General features: G+C 42.1%; 2 protein-coding genes across 2 annotated transcripts; both read right to left on the bottom strand.

Annotated features, from left to right (window-relative positions):
• Positions 1–5,080: 5,080 nt before the first annotated feature.
• On the bottom strand, positions 5,081–6,869 carry mrpl32 (mitochondrial ribosomal protein L32). Its single transcript, XM_086217376.1, has 3 exons — positions 6,658–6,869; positions 6,197–6,378; positions 5,081–5,633 (listed from the first exon to the last, which is right to left on the bottom strand). The coding sequence occupies exons 1-3, from the start codon at positions 6,752–6,754 to the stop codon at positions 5,382–5,384; spliced, it is 531 nt and encodes a 176-aa protein (XP_086073502.1). The 5' UTR covers positions 6,755–6,869; the 3' UTR covers positions 5,081–5,381.
• Positions 6,870–10,196: 3,327 nt separating this feature from the next.
• On the bottom strand, positions 10,197–11,966 carry LOC147253727 (zymogen granule membrane protein 16-like). Its single transcript, XM_086217375.1, has 5 exons — positions 11,891–11,966; positions 11,662–11,788; positions 11,452–11,551; positions 10,809–10,898; positions 10,197–10,731 (listed from the first exon to the last, which is right to left on the bottom strand). The coding sequence occupies exons 1-5, from the start codon at positions 11,940–11,942 to the stop codon at positions 10,588–10,590; spliced, it is 513 nt and encodes a 170-aa protein (XP_086073501.1). The 5' UTR covers positions 11,943–11,966; the 3' UTR covers positions 10,197–10,587.
• Between the last annotated feature and the right edge of the window lie 4,434 nt (positions 11,967–16,400).

Genomic DNA, 16,400 nt, shown 5'->3' with positions numbered 1-16,400 from the left:
AAGGGCAAGGACCCGTCACAATGTTCAGGGGGGCTCTACTTGGATCCTATCCCAGCTGCTTTCGGGCGAGGGCCAGGGTTCACCCTAAATGGGTCGCTCGTCCATCGCAGGGCCAACACATATCACAAACAACCATTCACACTCACAGTCAATGTAGAGTATCAATCAGCCTGGTATGATAGTACCTAGTATCATCTCACATGTCTTTGGTTTGTGGGAAGATGCCAGGTCACTCAGAGAGAACCCATGCAGGCACAAGGACAACATGCAAACTCCACACAGAAAGATCCCGTACCCAAGCTGGAACTTGAACCCGGAACCTTCTTGCTGTGAGGCGACAGAAGTAACCACTGCACCACCGTGCTGTCGTACTGATGATGTGTGATCGAGCAATCCAGACAACTTCAAGTGCTTTGTGCTGTTTTGTCACTCAGTGCTGGTGTAGCGAACCTCAGTAGGAGTTGTGAACACAGCCCACCTCAGTTCCTCCCCTCGACCCCAGGTGCAGTACAAAAGGCCCAGCATGGTGCATTTCAGTCCCTGGCTGGTTGCCTCCACGGGTGGTGGATCCCCTGCTGTTGTTCTGTTCCATTCTGTTTTGTTGTAGTTAGATTTATTTTTCTTTCTTTCTTTTTGCGGACTAGCATTTTCTTTTGGCCCTCTGTTTCTTGCTTTAGGTGCTTTGACTTTGGCCATTTTTGCTTTCTGGCAGCTTTTGATTTGTTGTTCTGGTCCAGGTTTAAGTTTGTATTGTAGTGTGCTAGCCCCATTTTCCTTCATCACACTCGTCAGGATTTCTGGAGTAACCCCCTCAGAACACTTTGTCTGGAAAGACGAGCAGAACGCTTCCCTCTTGACCTTTCTAATGATAATTAACCCTTACATGAACATCTACTTCCCTCTTTATCAATATGTCCGGTTATCTTCTCCTGTTCACCCTGACCAAGGACAACGTAACTCCAGTCAGGAGTTCTAGCCAAAGGGGGGTCTGTCACCTCTCTGCGACCTCTACCCCAACAGGGCGTAATAAACATTTGCCTTGTGGAAGAGACCCGAGATAATGAACTGAGGATCCATTGTCTGATCGTGTGAAGATGCACCCTCTTTCTTGGGATGTGCGCCTGCTTAAACATTCCAGCATCCAATTGCTTACATCAGTTAGAATGTGACTGAAAGGTTCTGTGTCACTGTTGAATGAAGTAAAAACTCAGAAGAAATACCATGACAAGGGGGGAACAAGTTGAGAGTTCTGTTCTGAGGGTGATCGAGTGCGTGTGAGAAATTTCCATGAGGAGAGGGAGAAATGGATCAGAGGAACAGTTGTAAAGAGACTGGGACCTGTTTCTTACCTGATAAATGATGGCGTGACAGAGCCCGCAGTTCACATTGATCACCTGTCAATCTCACATGAAGAAATTGTGGATTGCAACAATGCAAGTGGTGACGCTCACCTGACACCAGATCTGGATTTGAACCAACCCAGCAGCATCCAGGAGGCAGAAGGGAGGATCAGCCCAGTACCCGCTCGCTCTGTGGTGAAGTCAGCAACTCCTGCGAGATTCACCCCAGCGTCCTGTCCACACTCACCAGCTCAGTGCGGGGATGCTCCTGTGAAACCAGCAGAGCCAGTGGCGGTCTTAGCCGCTGCACGACAACCTGAACGCCGCTATCCTGATCGCTTGAGAGTTCCACCAAAAAGACTGAACCTTTAAAGAGAGGCAATAAAAACCATATTTTTGGGGGGTTGAGTGTTCTGACTATCCTTAATTGATTGGTTCTGAATAGTTAATTATAAGTCAACCTGTGGAGCTCACTGTTTTGTTTAGGAGGAGCTGAAATGGAAAAAAATGAAAAATGAGGCCACACTGTTGTTGTTGGTAAAATAATATCTCTTATATGTTATGCATAGTAATATTTTGCTTACAGTATTTATGTGAAGTGCAGTGTTTTGACTTGTGGAGGTTAAAGTTTACAGGGGAGGAGTGTAGTGTATTGAGAAAATACTACTAGCGTGCTCTGCCCTCTTGTGGTCATGTTAGGCAACTGCCGGTTTTGTAGACTCAGTTGAACAGAGATTTGATGTCTGAGTAGTCCCAGCCTGCACCCTGAGTCTGGTCTCCGTCTGGCTTATTCAACCCACCTCAGTATATTACAGTCTGTGTCACTGTTAAATGAAGCACAAGAGTAGCAATCTATCAACATCCATAGATCAAACCTGGACCCTGGATTAAGTGATGCCACCTTGGAACTGAAGACGGACAGTTTATTATCAATTCATGACACCATCCGTTGGGGTTGGGCTCTTCTTTTTTTGCGCGCGAGATCAGTCCGTCTCTCCCCTTCTTTCCTGCTCTGCTTAATTTTGTTTTGTTTCCTTGTTTTTTAACTCTATACAGAACTTCTTGTCTTTCCTTGCAACAACTTTTCCTTTAGTAAAGTTTTTTATGGTACACGGAGTTGAACGTGCCTCTCATTTTTGAGCTCGTATGGCATCGTTCTGCGTAGAATATTCTTGATTTTCTATTTTTGTAACTCGTCATCGATCGCGGCTCACGGTCACAAAACTATTGACCTTCCGTGAGCCTCGAATCTCCATCCTGACCAGTGGAGAGAAACCGCACCTGAGAAGAGCATCGCGTCGAGCGAGCCAGCAGCCTGAGTCCTGGCAGTAGCGAACCAACGCGCTTCCCTTCTCCATCCCAGCGGGAGCCACGGTCGTCGAGACGGAGGATTTGGAGGCAGTCCTCTCACCAGTTCGTTGGAGAGGTATCGTACATCGATGGGAGCGATCCAGCTGAGAACCTAAACCGGTTACGTTGGTGTTGGCGCTGTCGCGATAGCAAAGATCAGTGCTGCATCTATTCAGGCCTCGATCTCTCTCTCTCTCTCTCTCTCTCACTGCCAGGTCCGCCTGACCCCTCAGAGTCTGCTCAACCTCCATTCAGTGGTTTTCTTTTGTTTGGAGGTCACTATCGTTCATACCACACACCTTTTCACCTGCTACCTTTGCCGTCCACTTGAATCTCATAATTTTACAATTCATGTCTGATACTCCACACATGCCTTAATTGCTTTGCTGGAATTGTTACTTTTTTACGTGTTTTCCTTTTTTTGTATTAAATCCTCTTAGAATTCCTAGAAGTGTCCCAACTCGTTTATATATTTGTATGCAAGCCACTGACCCGCAAAGAACTCACTGATAAGCGAGAACCTGAGACCGATCGTTCCTCGCAGGACGAAACTAAATTACATGGAGTGGTGCCCCGAGTAACAACTGTGTTAAACACCCTAAAGCTACGTCATCATCACCAGCTTATCAAGTCACTACAGAATATTTCAAGTGCTTTGTGTTGGGTTGTTGAATTGTCCATCAGTGTGGTTGTTGGTCTTGTTAAGTTTCCTCTGATTTCCTGTCAGGGAGTCCTTCTTTTATTCTCTTCTTTGATTTTCAGTGTGGCTTGGTTGTGGTCAGGTGGGAGGCTTGGCATCGTGTGACCTCACTCCCGATGCATGCCTGTGGGCACTGGGGCGCCTTGAGTGCACGTTGTGTAGTGATTTGTGTGTTGCCCCCCAGGTCAGTGGGAAGGGTCACATTCCTACTCGTCTTCCTCCCACTGAGGCCCCAGCCCACTGATTTTAGTTTTCTGTTATAGTTACTAGAGTTTGTGTTAGCCGGCCTTTTTGGATTCATTTTGTCCGTAGATTACTTTGAGGTAATTCTGTTCATCAAGTCATTTGTTGTTCAACTCACTTTGTGTTCTCTTTTTTCCCCTTGCATTACACCGGTTTAATTTCTGTGCTTCACTTCCCGGGGTGCAAGTCCCCAGGTGGCGTTGTCGGTCCCACTTTAGTTATCTTTGCCCCCCAAAAACTGTGGCCTACTCCACTCCCCCTCACCACTCTGGCAAAGCTTTTGACAGGGTCAAGTGGTCATATTTATGGACTGCATTATGAAAATTATATTTGGAGAAGACTTTATTAAGCTGGTTCAGGTTCTGTATGCCAATCCCTCAGCCATAGTTAGCAGAAATGCACAAAATTCCATCCATCGTCTTCCACTTATTCCAGTTCAGGGTCACAGGAGCCTACCCAAGCATCTACAGGCAAGAGGCAGGGTACAGGTTGCCAGTCCATCACAGGGCCCGTGCCCAAGCCGGCACTCGAACCCAGAGCCTTCTTGCTGTGAGGGGACAGTGCTAACCACTGCACCACTGACAAAATTCCAATACTTCCCAATTTTCAGTGGGTCTGGATGGATAAGCTGATACATAAATACATTTGGAGCTCTGTGGATTGTTTGTTTCTTTGTTGTAATGAGAAAACTTTCAATTAAAAAAAAAAAGTTCACAAAAAAAAGAAATCTCCATCCGAGGCAATTTATCGCCTCTGCCAAATCCGTTCAAATTGCACATAAACAGAGCTGTCACACAGAAATGACGTAGCCCGATACATTACATTTATTTAGTATTTTTATTTAAAAAAATGACCGTTCCGCTGCCATCTTGTTTTTCTGAGTTAAAAACAAATACATTTGTGCAACTGTGACAATTCACATCATGGTCGAAGGTGGACTTGATTCACACTAACACGCCTATATTTAATTTTCATGAAGTGGCGACACACATACCTCCGCGTACGGATGCTGGATTAATAGAAGGAATTCTACTGCTGACCAAAAAGATTCTGGCTGTGTTGAAAAGCACTACACACTAAAGCTTAATGTGATCATTCTTAGCGGCGTGATTACTCCAGGGTTACCACGTTGATGGCTGACACAAAGAGGTCCGGCTCAATGATCAATGCTGGCTTTTGTGGCATTTGCTGATTCAAGTGTACAGTTACAGGTGAGGACTTTGTGTAGCATAACTCTTGCTCACGTGGCAAAGAAAAATGAAGTTATTTAGTCTGGTGTGGACAAAGTATGATTGACTTGTTAGCGATGCAATGTGGAGGGGGAGGTCTCGTCATGAAGATGATTTAAAAAACAAATTCCATTTACTTAATTAAATAACTATCTATACATTGTAACCATTCCCCTTTCAACTGAATGGTTCCTTTTATACAAACAAGTGAGCACGAGTATGTATAACTGATTTATTTTCAAACATACAACAATGTTATTATTGACCCAAAAAACCCCTGTTTGGAATTAATGACTCCACATCGTTTCCTGCAGTTTTCTCTTGCTCTCGTTCAGTGAAGCTCAGAGTTGACAAGCCGTCTCTTCAATCACAAGTGCAATCGTGCCCTGTGCTCCACTGGCTGATCTAGCACAGACACCTTTGCAGAAACTGAACTAACCTCTCACAGACAAAGCACCGGTTGTTGACGACAGCATGCAGAACGGATGTGCCTGACCTAGCCTGTGTCAAACTGATGCATCATTGGCTGAACCATAATGGCCGCTTTCGAGGCATCTCCACTATCCTTTTGTCTTTGTCCTGCTGGCTTAGCGTCTCGCTCTCATAGATGACGACAGTCTCCACAGCCGGGGCCCTGAGAGGACCGCCTTCCATCTCCAGGATCTGTTTACGAATCCTTGCTGTCTCCTTGGACACTTTAGTGTAACAGAAGCCGCACAGGATATGTTTCTGCTTCAAGTGGCCACACTCTTGACACGGCTCAATGTTAACCTGAGGAAGAGAGAAAGACAGGACATCAATCTGGGATAGGGAGACACTTTCTAAATGATTTAACTGTGGGTGTCATTTCATTTTAATATCTGTGTGAACACTTCAAAAAACTACATGCGTCTTTACACCTTCTAAGAATAAAAAAAACAACAACAATGTGTCACTATATAGAATTATTCAAAAATAAAATGTAAATTTATAAATTCATAAAAATGTCCTTTATTTATTTTAAAATGATTTATTTATGTGTGGAATAGAGCAAGGTATTTGCACATTTGCAAGTAACATCACAAACAAATTTGGGAGTTTTTCTATTTGTAGAAAATTTTCTATACTGATTAGAAACCAGGACAGTCGAGCTCTTCTTGTTGTGTAGGCCACGCCATTCAAAGCTCATTTGAGTTTGATATCCTTAAAACACATTGCGTTGTTGACATTTTGATGAAAAATTTAAAGAGAGCAATGTAGGGAATCTATTCATCAACCTATTTGACCTAGCATGCCCCAATTAAAGCCAATGAACTCCTAAAAGGCAACATAGCATTGGTTGTATTCCAGAGTACCTGGACTCTGACGTGTTTTTTTTCTGCTCTCCTCCTGGTACGGTTCACTTCCATGGTGCGTCTCTTCTTGGGTGCTGCCATCCACAGGATGCTGTCCAAGATGCCGGGAGGTTGCTCCGAATTCTGCTGCTCCTGCTGGATCTGAGGCCAATAGCTGGGGACATTTACGGCTAGTGGTGGAGCTGCGTGCAGCAATGGAAGGAGACTTATCAGTGCGTCACGACAGCGTGCAGCTGAAGCAAACATGGCAAGGCAGCTAACAGCAGACATAGTTGTTCAGAGGTAGATGTTAGGATTTAAGAGCGAAACATTCGGGCAAATGAACGTAAGTCTGTTCAAACACCCCGACTGAAGTTACCCAACTTCAGTAAACGTTTGTGTGCGCGTCTCTGCCGAGTACAGGGTATTAGCACGAGTCGCGGTAGCTAGCTGTCTCTGCGGGTTTCAGTCAGTTCACTCACCCAGTTGTCGGTCTATTCCCGCCGCCTGAAGAAGCCTGCTTTCAATGTGTAGCAAGGAGCACCTGAGTCTGTAAAATAAACCTGACAAATTCATCATTTCTTTTGTCGACACGTTCTCGCCCCTAATAACATCGCAGTCTTTCCACGGTCACAGAGCCACTAGGTCACTCAACAGCGACGAGGAGGCGGACATGCATTTCTTCTTCCTGTGTGTAATTTTTGCAAACAAGGCGAATGATGGTACGTTATTGGCACCTAGCGGCCAATTCTGAAACTGCATCCTCATGGTAACTTGGACAAAATTGAATAACAAGCGTTCTTTCGTCACCAACAGCGATGAATTTGGATCTGTACGTCTGTTCTTACTATGGTCTGAGTCGAAATGTTAGATTCAGATGTATTCAAGCACAAAAAACGATACTTGGTTTTGACATGGAAAATGAGATTGGAGATTACTATCATCGGAAAAATAGGGGGAAAGGCCATTTGGAACTTTTACATGATATTACCACAATTTTGAGCTTCTGATTGTATTTTTTTAAATTTATTTTATACTACATTACAGAGATCACCTGAGTTCAACATTTTGCGAATAAAGAAGCATATCATCATATGTGTGTGCGTGTGAATAACATTAATTAATTCCTGTTAGGGATGTTTAAAAAAAAATCGGCGGCACCAAAACTCCCCGCTATTCTACCGTACCAGTTTTCTTGTAATACTGAGTTGTTGTGTGCATTGAGCCTCCCGGCGGCTCCGCGGTCACAGAGAGAGCGAGGGGGAGAGATTTTTTTTATACAGCTAAACCCAGCAATCCTGTGTGTGTGTGTGTGTGTGTGTGTGTGTGTGTGTGTGTGTGTGTGTGTGTGTGTGTGTTCAGTATATGTCTATATAGTATGTATAGTTAATATAAGTCATTTATGTTATACATAAACAACACTTGAGAAAAGTCTTGTGAATCTCCAACCTCTCTGAGTGTCACTGGCAGCATCATTCTAGGTGTGTGCTGAAGCTACCATTGATACTGACCCTGACTGGATGAAGGGTGAAGTAACCAAGGGGTCAATTGTTAGTGTGTGAATGTGTGTGTGTGTGTGTGTGTGTGTGTGTGAATGTGTGTGCGTGTGTGGTTGCGTGGTCATTGGCGAGTGAGTGAGTAGTCAGTCAGTCAGTTAGTTAGTTAGTTAGTATGTTAGTAATTATTGTAGTATTTGCTACCATTACTATTTATTGTATTTGTCAGTTTTATTGTGTATTATAGTTTTATTGAAGTTCCTTATAGTTTCTGCTATTTATTGCTCTTGTACTTTTTCTGCTGCTACTCCATTGTTTCTGCTGCTGTAACAGTGCCAATTGCCCCACTGAGGGGCAAATAAAGGTTTATCTTAGCTTTCATCTGTCCATCCATTTCCTTCCACTTATTCCTGCAAAGGGTCATTTGGGGGGCTGGAGCCTATCCCAGTGGCTTTCGGGCGAGAGGCAGGGTTCACCCTGAACAGGTCACCAGTCCATCACAGGACCAACACATAGAGACAGACAACCATTCACCCTCACAGTCACACCTACAGTCAATTTAGAGTATCAATCAGCCTCGTCCCCTCTTGATGTCTTTGGACTGTGGGAGGAAGCTGGAGTACCAGAGAGAACCCACACAGGAACAGGGAGAACATGCAGACTCACACATAAAGATCCTGTGCCCGAGCCGGGATTTGAACTACTGCACCACCTTACCTTATCTTATCTTATCTCATCTTATCTTATCTTATCTTATCTTATCTTATCTTATCTTATCTAATCTTATCTTATCTCATCTCATCTCATCTCATCTCATCTCATCTCATCTCATCTTATCTTATCTTATCTTATCTTATCTTATCTTATCTTATCCTATCTTATCCTATCTTATGTGTCTCACTTACATAAACCTGAATCATTTCATGTCAAGGAAGGAAGAGGAAAACAAGGAAGTTTTTAAGTGACGTTTCCAGACATAAGCAGCACATAATTACATGCCAGTTGATTTTTACCGTAACGCCAGTTGAAGAAGTGCTGATGAAAAGAAATCACTTGATTTTCTGTTACATTAAAGCTTGTCATGAATGTTCAGGTGATGCTCTGTTGCTTCAACTTAGGGAAACAATCATTCATAATGTTTGTCAAATGAAAAATATTGAATTCCATGACGGGGACATAGAATGAATCCAACAGTGCTGCATTAGTTCAAGGTCAGGTCCTAAAGCATTTAGCATCACATTTTCAGGACACAAGCAGTCATTCCAAGATGTATTCTTTCTGTAAATTAGATTGAAGAAAACAGGCGAGCTCCACATTTGCAATTTCTAAATTAACAGAACTTATTCTGCTTTATTCATCTAATAATAACTTTAATAGATTGTGTGGCAAAAAAAAAAATCTTTTCACTTCCTTGTTTAATCCAAAATACCCAGAATATTTTGCATTCCATAGATGTGTGTGTGTCTGTGTGTGTGTTTTCAGTATATGTCTATAGAGTATGTATAGTTAATATTATGTTATGTTATACATAAACAACACTTGAGAAAAGTCTTGTGAATTTCCAACCTCTCTGAGTGTCACTGGCAGCATCATTCTAGGTGTGTGCTGAAGCTACCATTGATACTGACCCTGACTGGATGAAGGGTGAAGTAACCAAGGGGTCAATTGTTAGTGTGTGAATGTGTGTGTGTGTGTGTGTGTGTGTGTGTGTGTGTGTGTGTGTGTGTGTGTGTGTGTGTGTGTTTGCGTGTGTGGTTGCGTGGTCATTGGCGAGTGAGTTAGTCGTCAGTCAGTCAGTTAGTTAGTTAGTTAGTATGTTAGTAATTATTGTAGTATTTGCTACCATTACTATTTATTGTATTTGTCATTTTTATTGTGTATTATAGTTTTATTGTAGTTTCTTATAGTTTCTGCTATTTATTGCTCTTGTACTTTTTCTGCTGCTACTCCACTGTTTCTGCTGCTGTAACAGTGCCAATTGCCCCACTGAGGGGCAAATAAAGGTTTATCTTAGCTTTCATCTGTCCATCCATTTCCTTCCACTTATTCCTGCGAAGGGTCGGGGGGGGGGCTGGAGCCTATCCCAGCGGCTTTCGGGCGAGAGGTGGGGTTCACCCTGGACCGGTCACCAGTCCATCACAGGACCAACACATAGAGACAGACAACCATTCACCCTCACAGTCACACCTACGGTCAATTTAGAGTATCAATCAGCCTCGTCCTCTCTTGATGTCTTTGGACTGTGGGAGGAAGCTGGAGTACCAGAGAGAACCCACACAGGAACAGGGAGAACATGCAAACCGTCACTACCACAAAGAAAGATCCTGTGCTCAAGTCAGGGATTGACCTAAAACCTTCTTCCTGTGAGGCTACTGCACCACCGTGCAAGAGCATTTCAGGAAGGATCCCGTCGGGACAGATTTCCTCATTTTATAGCAAGATATTGTTTTGTTGTTTTTGTTGTCTGCTTGAGAGTGTGATGTCAGGTGTCTTAAGACAACAACAAAAGAGGGAAACACAATGTACACAGTGTATCTTTTTATTGGTTAATTAAGATATTTTCATAATGATCATAAGACTTGATTATTGCCACAGTAATCACAATAAAGGTTTTTTAAAAAAAGAAATACAAGAGTAAAGCGCCTGCAAACAAATCACATTCAATATCAGTCAAAATTCTACATTCATGATAAATATACAGAAGACATTCCCACACCTTGTCAGTTTAACATGCAGCACTGCTTAAAATAGATGACTTCGTTCCAAACCTCCACACATTACTGCTCTGTATTATTTCCTTCAAAACTGTGAAAATGTTGAAAAAGAGCTGCTTGAAGTTCATTCACTCTTGACCAACAGGAACATCTCTGATGGTTTCTTTCACTGAGTGATTATTATTCATGACACAACTGTTGATTACAGGCTGTTGTCGGTGTTGTATCCATCCAGGTCCACCGATCCCCAGTGAGCTCCCAGTGAGGTAATCCCATGTCCATTGAAGCGGCCGCTCAGCAGTCTGAGCTCCGCCTCTTGGTGGGCTGGGTAGAAGTTGAAGGAGAACTGTAACGCAACATCAGAAGTTACTACATGACCAAAGTTTTAGTCCAGCTGAATGTCACAAACATAAAGATTAGGACCTGTGTTGGCTGGCCGACGATCAGAGACCTTCCCATTGAGGTCACAAATATCAGCTGATAGATGTAGCTGGAAGAGTATTTACCAGAAACCTGAGACACACAAGACAACGTGAGCAGATTAGACATGTAAAGTTGGTGCACAGTCTGATACAATTTACAGTGCACAGTTAATGCTGTAGGAAAAATGCCACTGCTATGATTTCCTTGATCAATACAAAACATCTAAATATGAAAGGAAAAATGATATAATAATAATATAATTATAAAATATTTGTAATATACAAGTTCATACTTCTGTATAAAAGGAGAGAATCCCATTGTATTTGGGCACTTCATGGACTGAGATGACAGTCAAAACGACTTTGATCAAAGTCAGGAAGTTTTATGAGTTTTTTTCTCAGTCTATTCATAGCAACAGATAAATGACAGCATATAGTAGTCATCATATCCTGTTATGACTGTGTCATATGTCAACCTGATTGTCTTCTGAAGAAGCCTCTTGGATGATCAGAAATGTCTTCAAGGAAACTAAAACAGTTGAGTTAAGTAATACACAGCACTTAAGAAAGAAAGTAGAGAAGTTTTTTCTGTTCTGAGGCACAATCGAGCAGATGGTATCATTCAGTATCAGGGAATCTCCTACCTGAACAATGGTCTCTCCATCAAACAGTTCTATTTCCGTTGGTTCATTAACCTCGCGACCAACTCTTTCAGACCAAATGTAATTGTAGCGCAGCTGGATGCTGCAAGAGAGCAGAGAGAAAACACACTGTTAACCAGCAAAGACAGGAAGACTGATGATCACAGTAAAATGTTAGGTTGGTACTGTGATGAACAGAGAGGAGAGACTGACCCTGTGATGTACTGACTGTTGATCTCCCAAACCCTGATGGCTGTGACCCGACCCTGCCCCTCTGTGGAGAAGGAAGAACCACTACCACCTCCAACATCCTCAGAGTAGGAGTAGTACTCCATGACGGCTGTAGAATTAAAAAAATACTTCATTACTCAATTCAAAAAACTACATACAAAGATCTCAGTAACAGTCAGATGTGAAAGTCTAAGAATGGTGAACTTCTTACGTGATGCCAGGCAGCCGACACAGAGAGCAGCAAAGAGTAGACAGGAATACATTGTGATGTGTAAAGGTGTCCAGGGACTACACTGGAAAAGTCATTAAACATCATTATTCTATCATGACTAGTTTCCATAATGATGTATTACACATGGAAGCATGCAGACATTTGTTTTTCTGGTATTTCAACAATATTCAAGACCCGAAGTTAGTGTTAAAAATACTAAAATAATTCCTACTGAAAGTACCGGTTGAGAAACAATGAGATGCTGCTGAAGCTGGAATGTTTGAAAAAGAGTTAAATCCACCAAGGCACGACTTCTTGTGAAGATATTTCAACTCACCGGCAGCTGAGGTTTCTTTGACTAGCTTGAGTTGTTGGTAAACACTGAAAAGATACTGACACTTATATGTCCTGTCCACATGTAAGCCACGCCCCCCTCATGACACACACTCACACACACACACACACACACACACACACACACACACACACACACACACACACACATCTATGGAATGCAAAATATTCTGGGTATTTTGGATTAAACAAGGAAGTGAAGAGGTCTTTTTTGCCACACAATCTATTAAAGTTATTATTAGATGAATAAAGCAGAATAAGTTCTGTTAATTTAGAAATTGCAAACGTGGAGCTCGCCTGTTTTCTTCAATCTAATTTACAGAAAGAATACATCTTGGAATGACTGCTTGTGTCCTGAAAATGTGATGCTAAATGCTTTAGGACCTGACCTTGAACTAATACAGCACTGTTGGATTCATTCTATGTCCCCGTCATGGAATTCAATATTTTTCATTTGACAAACATTATGAATGATTGTTTCCCTGAATTGAAGCAACAGAGCATCACCTGAACATTCATGACAAGCTTTAATGTAACAGAAAATCAAGTGATTTCTTTTCATCAGCACTTCTTCAACTGGCGCTACGGTAAAAATCAACTGGCATGTAATTATGTGCTGCTTATGTCTGGAAACGTCACTTAAAAACTTCCTTGTTTTCCTCTTCCTTCCTTGACATGAAATGATTCGGGTTTATGTAAGTGAGACACATAAGATAGGATAAGATAGGATAAGATAAGATAAGATGAGATGAGATAAGATAAGATAAGATAAGATAAGGTAAGGTGGTGCAGTGGTTCAAGTCCCGGCTCCAGCACGGGATCTTTCTGTGTGAGTCTCCATGTTCTCCCTGTTCCTGTGTGGGTTCTCTCTGGTACTCCAGCTTCCTCCCACAGTCCAAAGACATCAAGAGAGGACGAAGCTGATTGATACTCTAAATTGACTGTAGGTGTGACTGTGAGGGTGAATGGTTGTCTGTCTCTATGTGTTGGTCCTGTGATGGACTGGTGACCGGTCCAGGGTGAACCCCACCTCTCGCCCGAAAGCCGCTGGGATAGGCTCCAGCCCCCACCCGACCCTTCGCAGGAATAAGTGGAAGGAAATGGATGGACAGATGAAAGCTAAGATAAACCTTTATTTGCCCCTCAGTGGGGCAATTGGCACTGTTACAGCAGCAGAAACAGTGGAGTAGCAGCAGAAAAAGTACAAGAGCAATAAATAGCAGAAACTATAAGAAACTACAATAAAACTATAATACACAATAAAAATGACAAATACAATAAATAGTAATGGTAGCAAATACTACAATAATTACTAACATACTAACTAACTAACTAACTAACTGACTGACTGACGACTAACTCACTCGCCAATGACCACGCAACCACACACGCAAACACACACACACACACACACACACACACACACACACACACACACACACACACACTAACAATTGACCCCTTGGTTACTTCACCCTTCATCCAGTCAGGGTCAGTATCAATGGTAGCTTCAGCACACACCTAGAATGATGCTGCCAGTGACACTCAGAGAGGTTGGAAATTCACAAGACTTTTCTCAAGTGTTGTTTATGTATAACATAAATGACTTATAATATTAACTATACATACTCTATAGACATATACTGAAAACACACACACAGACACACACACACATCTATGGAATGCAAAATATTCTGGGTATTTTGGATTAAACAAGGAAGTGAAATGATTTTCTTTTTTGCCACACAATCTATTAAAGTTATTATTAGATGAATAAAGCAGAATAAGTTCTGTTAATTTAGAAATTGCAAACGTGGAGCTCGCCTGTTTTCTTCAATCTAATTTACAGAAAGAATACATCTTGGAATGACTGCTTGTGTCCTGAAAATGTGATGCTAAATGCTTTAGGACCTGACCTTGAACTAATACAGCACTGTTGGATTCATTCTATGTCCCCGTCATGGAATTCAATATTTTTCATTTGACAAACATTATGAATGATTGTTTCCCTGAATTGAAGCAACAGAGCATCACCTGAACATTCATGACAAGCTTTAATGTAACAGAAAATCAAGTGATTTCTTTTCATCAGCACTTCTTCAACTGGCGCTACGGTAAAAATCAACTGGCATGTAATTATGTGCTGCTTATGTCTGGAAACGTCACTTAAAAACTTCCTTGTTTTCCTCTTCCTTCCTTGACATGAAATGATTCGGGTTTATGTAAGTGAGACACATAAGATAGGATAAGATAGGATAAGATAAGATAAGATGAGATGAGATAAGATAAGATAAGATAAGATAAGGTAAGGTGGTGCAGTGGTTCAAGTCCCGGCTCCAGCACGGGATCTTTCTGTGTGAGTCTCCATGTTCTCCCTGTTCCTGTGTGGGTTCTCTCTGGTACTCCAGCTTCCTCCCACAGTCCAAAGACATCAAGAGAGGACGAAGCTGATTGATACTCTAAATTGACTGTAGGTGTGACTGTGAGGGTGAATGGTTGTCTGTCTCTATGTGTTGGTCCTGTGATGGACTGGTGACCGGTCCAGGGTGAACCCCACCTCTCGCCCGAAAGCCGCTGGGATAGGCTCCAGCCCCCACCCGACCCTTCGCAGGAATAAGTGGAAGGAAATGGATGGACAGATGAAAGCTAAGATAAACCTTTATTTGCCCCTCAGTGGGGCAATTGGCACTGTTACAGCAGCAGAAACAGTGGAGTAGCAGCAGAAAAAGTACAAGAGCAATAAATAGCAGAAACTATAAGAAACTACAATAAAACTACAATACACAATAAAAATGACAAATACAATAAATAGTAATGGTAGCAAATACTACAATAATTACTAACATACTAACTAACTAACTAACTAACTGACTGACTGACGACTAACTCACTCGCCAATGACCACGCAACCACACACGCAACACACACACACACACACACACACACACACACACACACACACACACACACACACACACACACACACACACACACTAACAATTGACCCCTTGGTTACTTCACCCTTCATCCAGTCAGGGTCAGTATCAATGGTAGCTTCAGCACACACCTAGAATGATGCTGCCAGTGACACTCAGAGAGGTTGGAAATTCACAAGACTTTTCTCAAGTGTTGTTTATGTATAACATAAATGACTTATAATATTAACTATACATACTCTATAGACATATACTGAAAACACACACACAGACACACACACACATCTATGGAATGCAAAATATTCTGGGTATTTTGGATTAAACAAGGAAGTGAAATGATTTTCTTTTTTGCCACACAATCTATTAAAGTTATTATTAGATGAATAAAGCAGAATAAGTTCTGTTAATTTAGAAATTGCAAATGTGGAGCTCGCCTGTTTTCTTCAATCTAATTTACAGAAAGAATACATCTTGGAATGACAGCTTGTGTCCTGAAAATGTGATGCTAAATGCTTTAGGACCTGACCTTGAACTAATACAGCACTGTTGGATTCATTCTATGTTCCTGTCATGGAATTCAATATTTTTCATTTGACAAACATTATGAATGATTGTTTCCCTGAGATGAAGCAACAGAGCATCACCTGAACATTCATGACAAGCTTTAATGTAACAGAAAATCAAGTGATTTCTTTTCATCAGCACTTCTTCAACTGGCGTTACGGTACAAATCAACTGGCATGTAATTATGTGCTGCTTATGTCTGGAAACGTCACTTAAAAACTTCCTTGTTTTCCTCTTCCTTCCTTGACATGAAATGATTCAGGTTTATGTAAGTGAGACACATAAGATAGGATAAGATAGGATAAGATAAGATAAGATAAGATAAGATAAGATAAGATAAGATAAGATAAGATAAGATAAGATAAGATAAGATAAGATAAGATAAGGTAAGGTGGTGCAGTGGTTCAAGTCCCGGCTCCAGCACGGGATCTTTCTGTGTGAGTCTCCATGTTCTCCCTGTTCCTGTGTGGGTTCTCTCTGGTACTCCAGCTTCCTCCCACAGTCCAAAGACATCAAGAGAGGACGAGGCTGATTGATACTCTAAATTGACCGTAGGTGTGACTGTGAGGGTGAATGGTTGTCTGTCTCTATGTGTTGGTCCTGTGATGGACTGGTGACCGGTCCAGGGTGAACCCCACCTCTCGCCCGAAAGCCGC

Source organism: Aulostomus chinensis, chromosome 11 (genome assembly GCF_037954235.1).
Source record: "Aulostomus chinensis isolate RoL2024-O1b breed Wild chromosome 11, RoL_Achi_v1.0, whole genome shotgun sequence".
In the NCBI taxonomy this organism is placed as follows: domain Eukaryota; kingdom Metazoa; phylum Chordata; class Actinopteri; order Syngnathiformes; family Aulostomidae; genus Aulostomus; species Aulostomus chinensis.
Note: the sequence above shows the minus strand (reverse complement) of the source record. Positions and strands in the feature narration are given on the sequence as shown.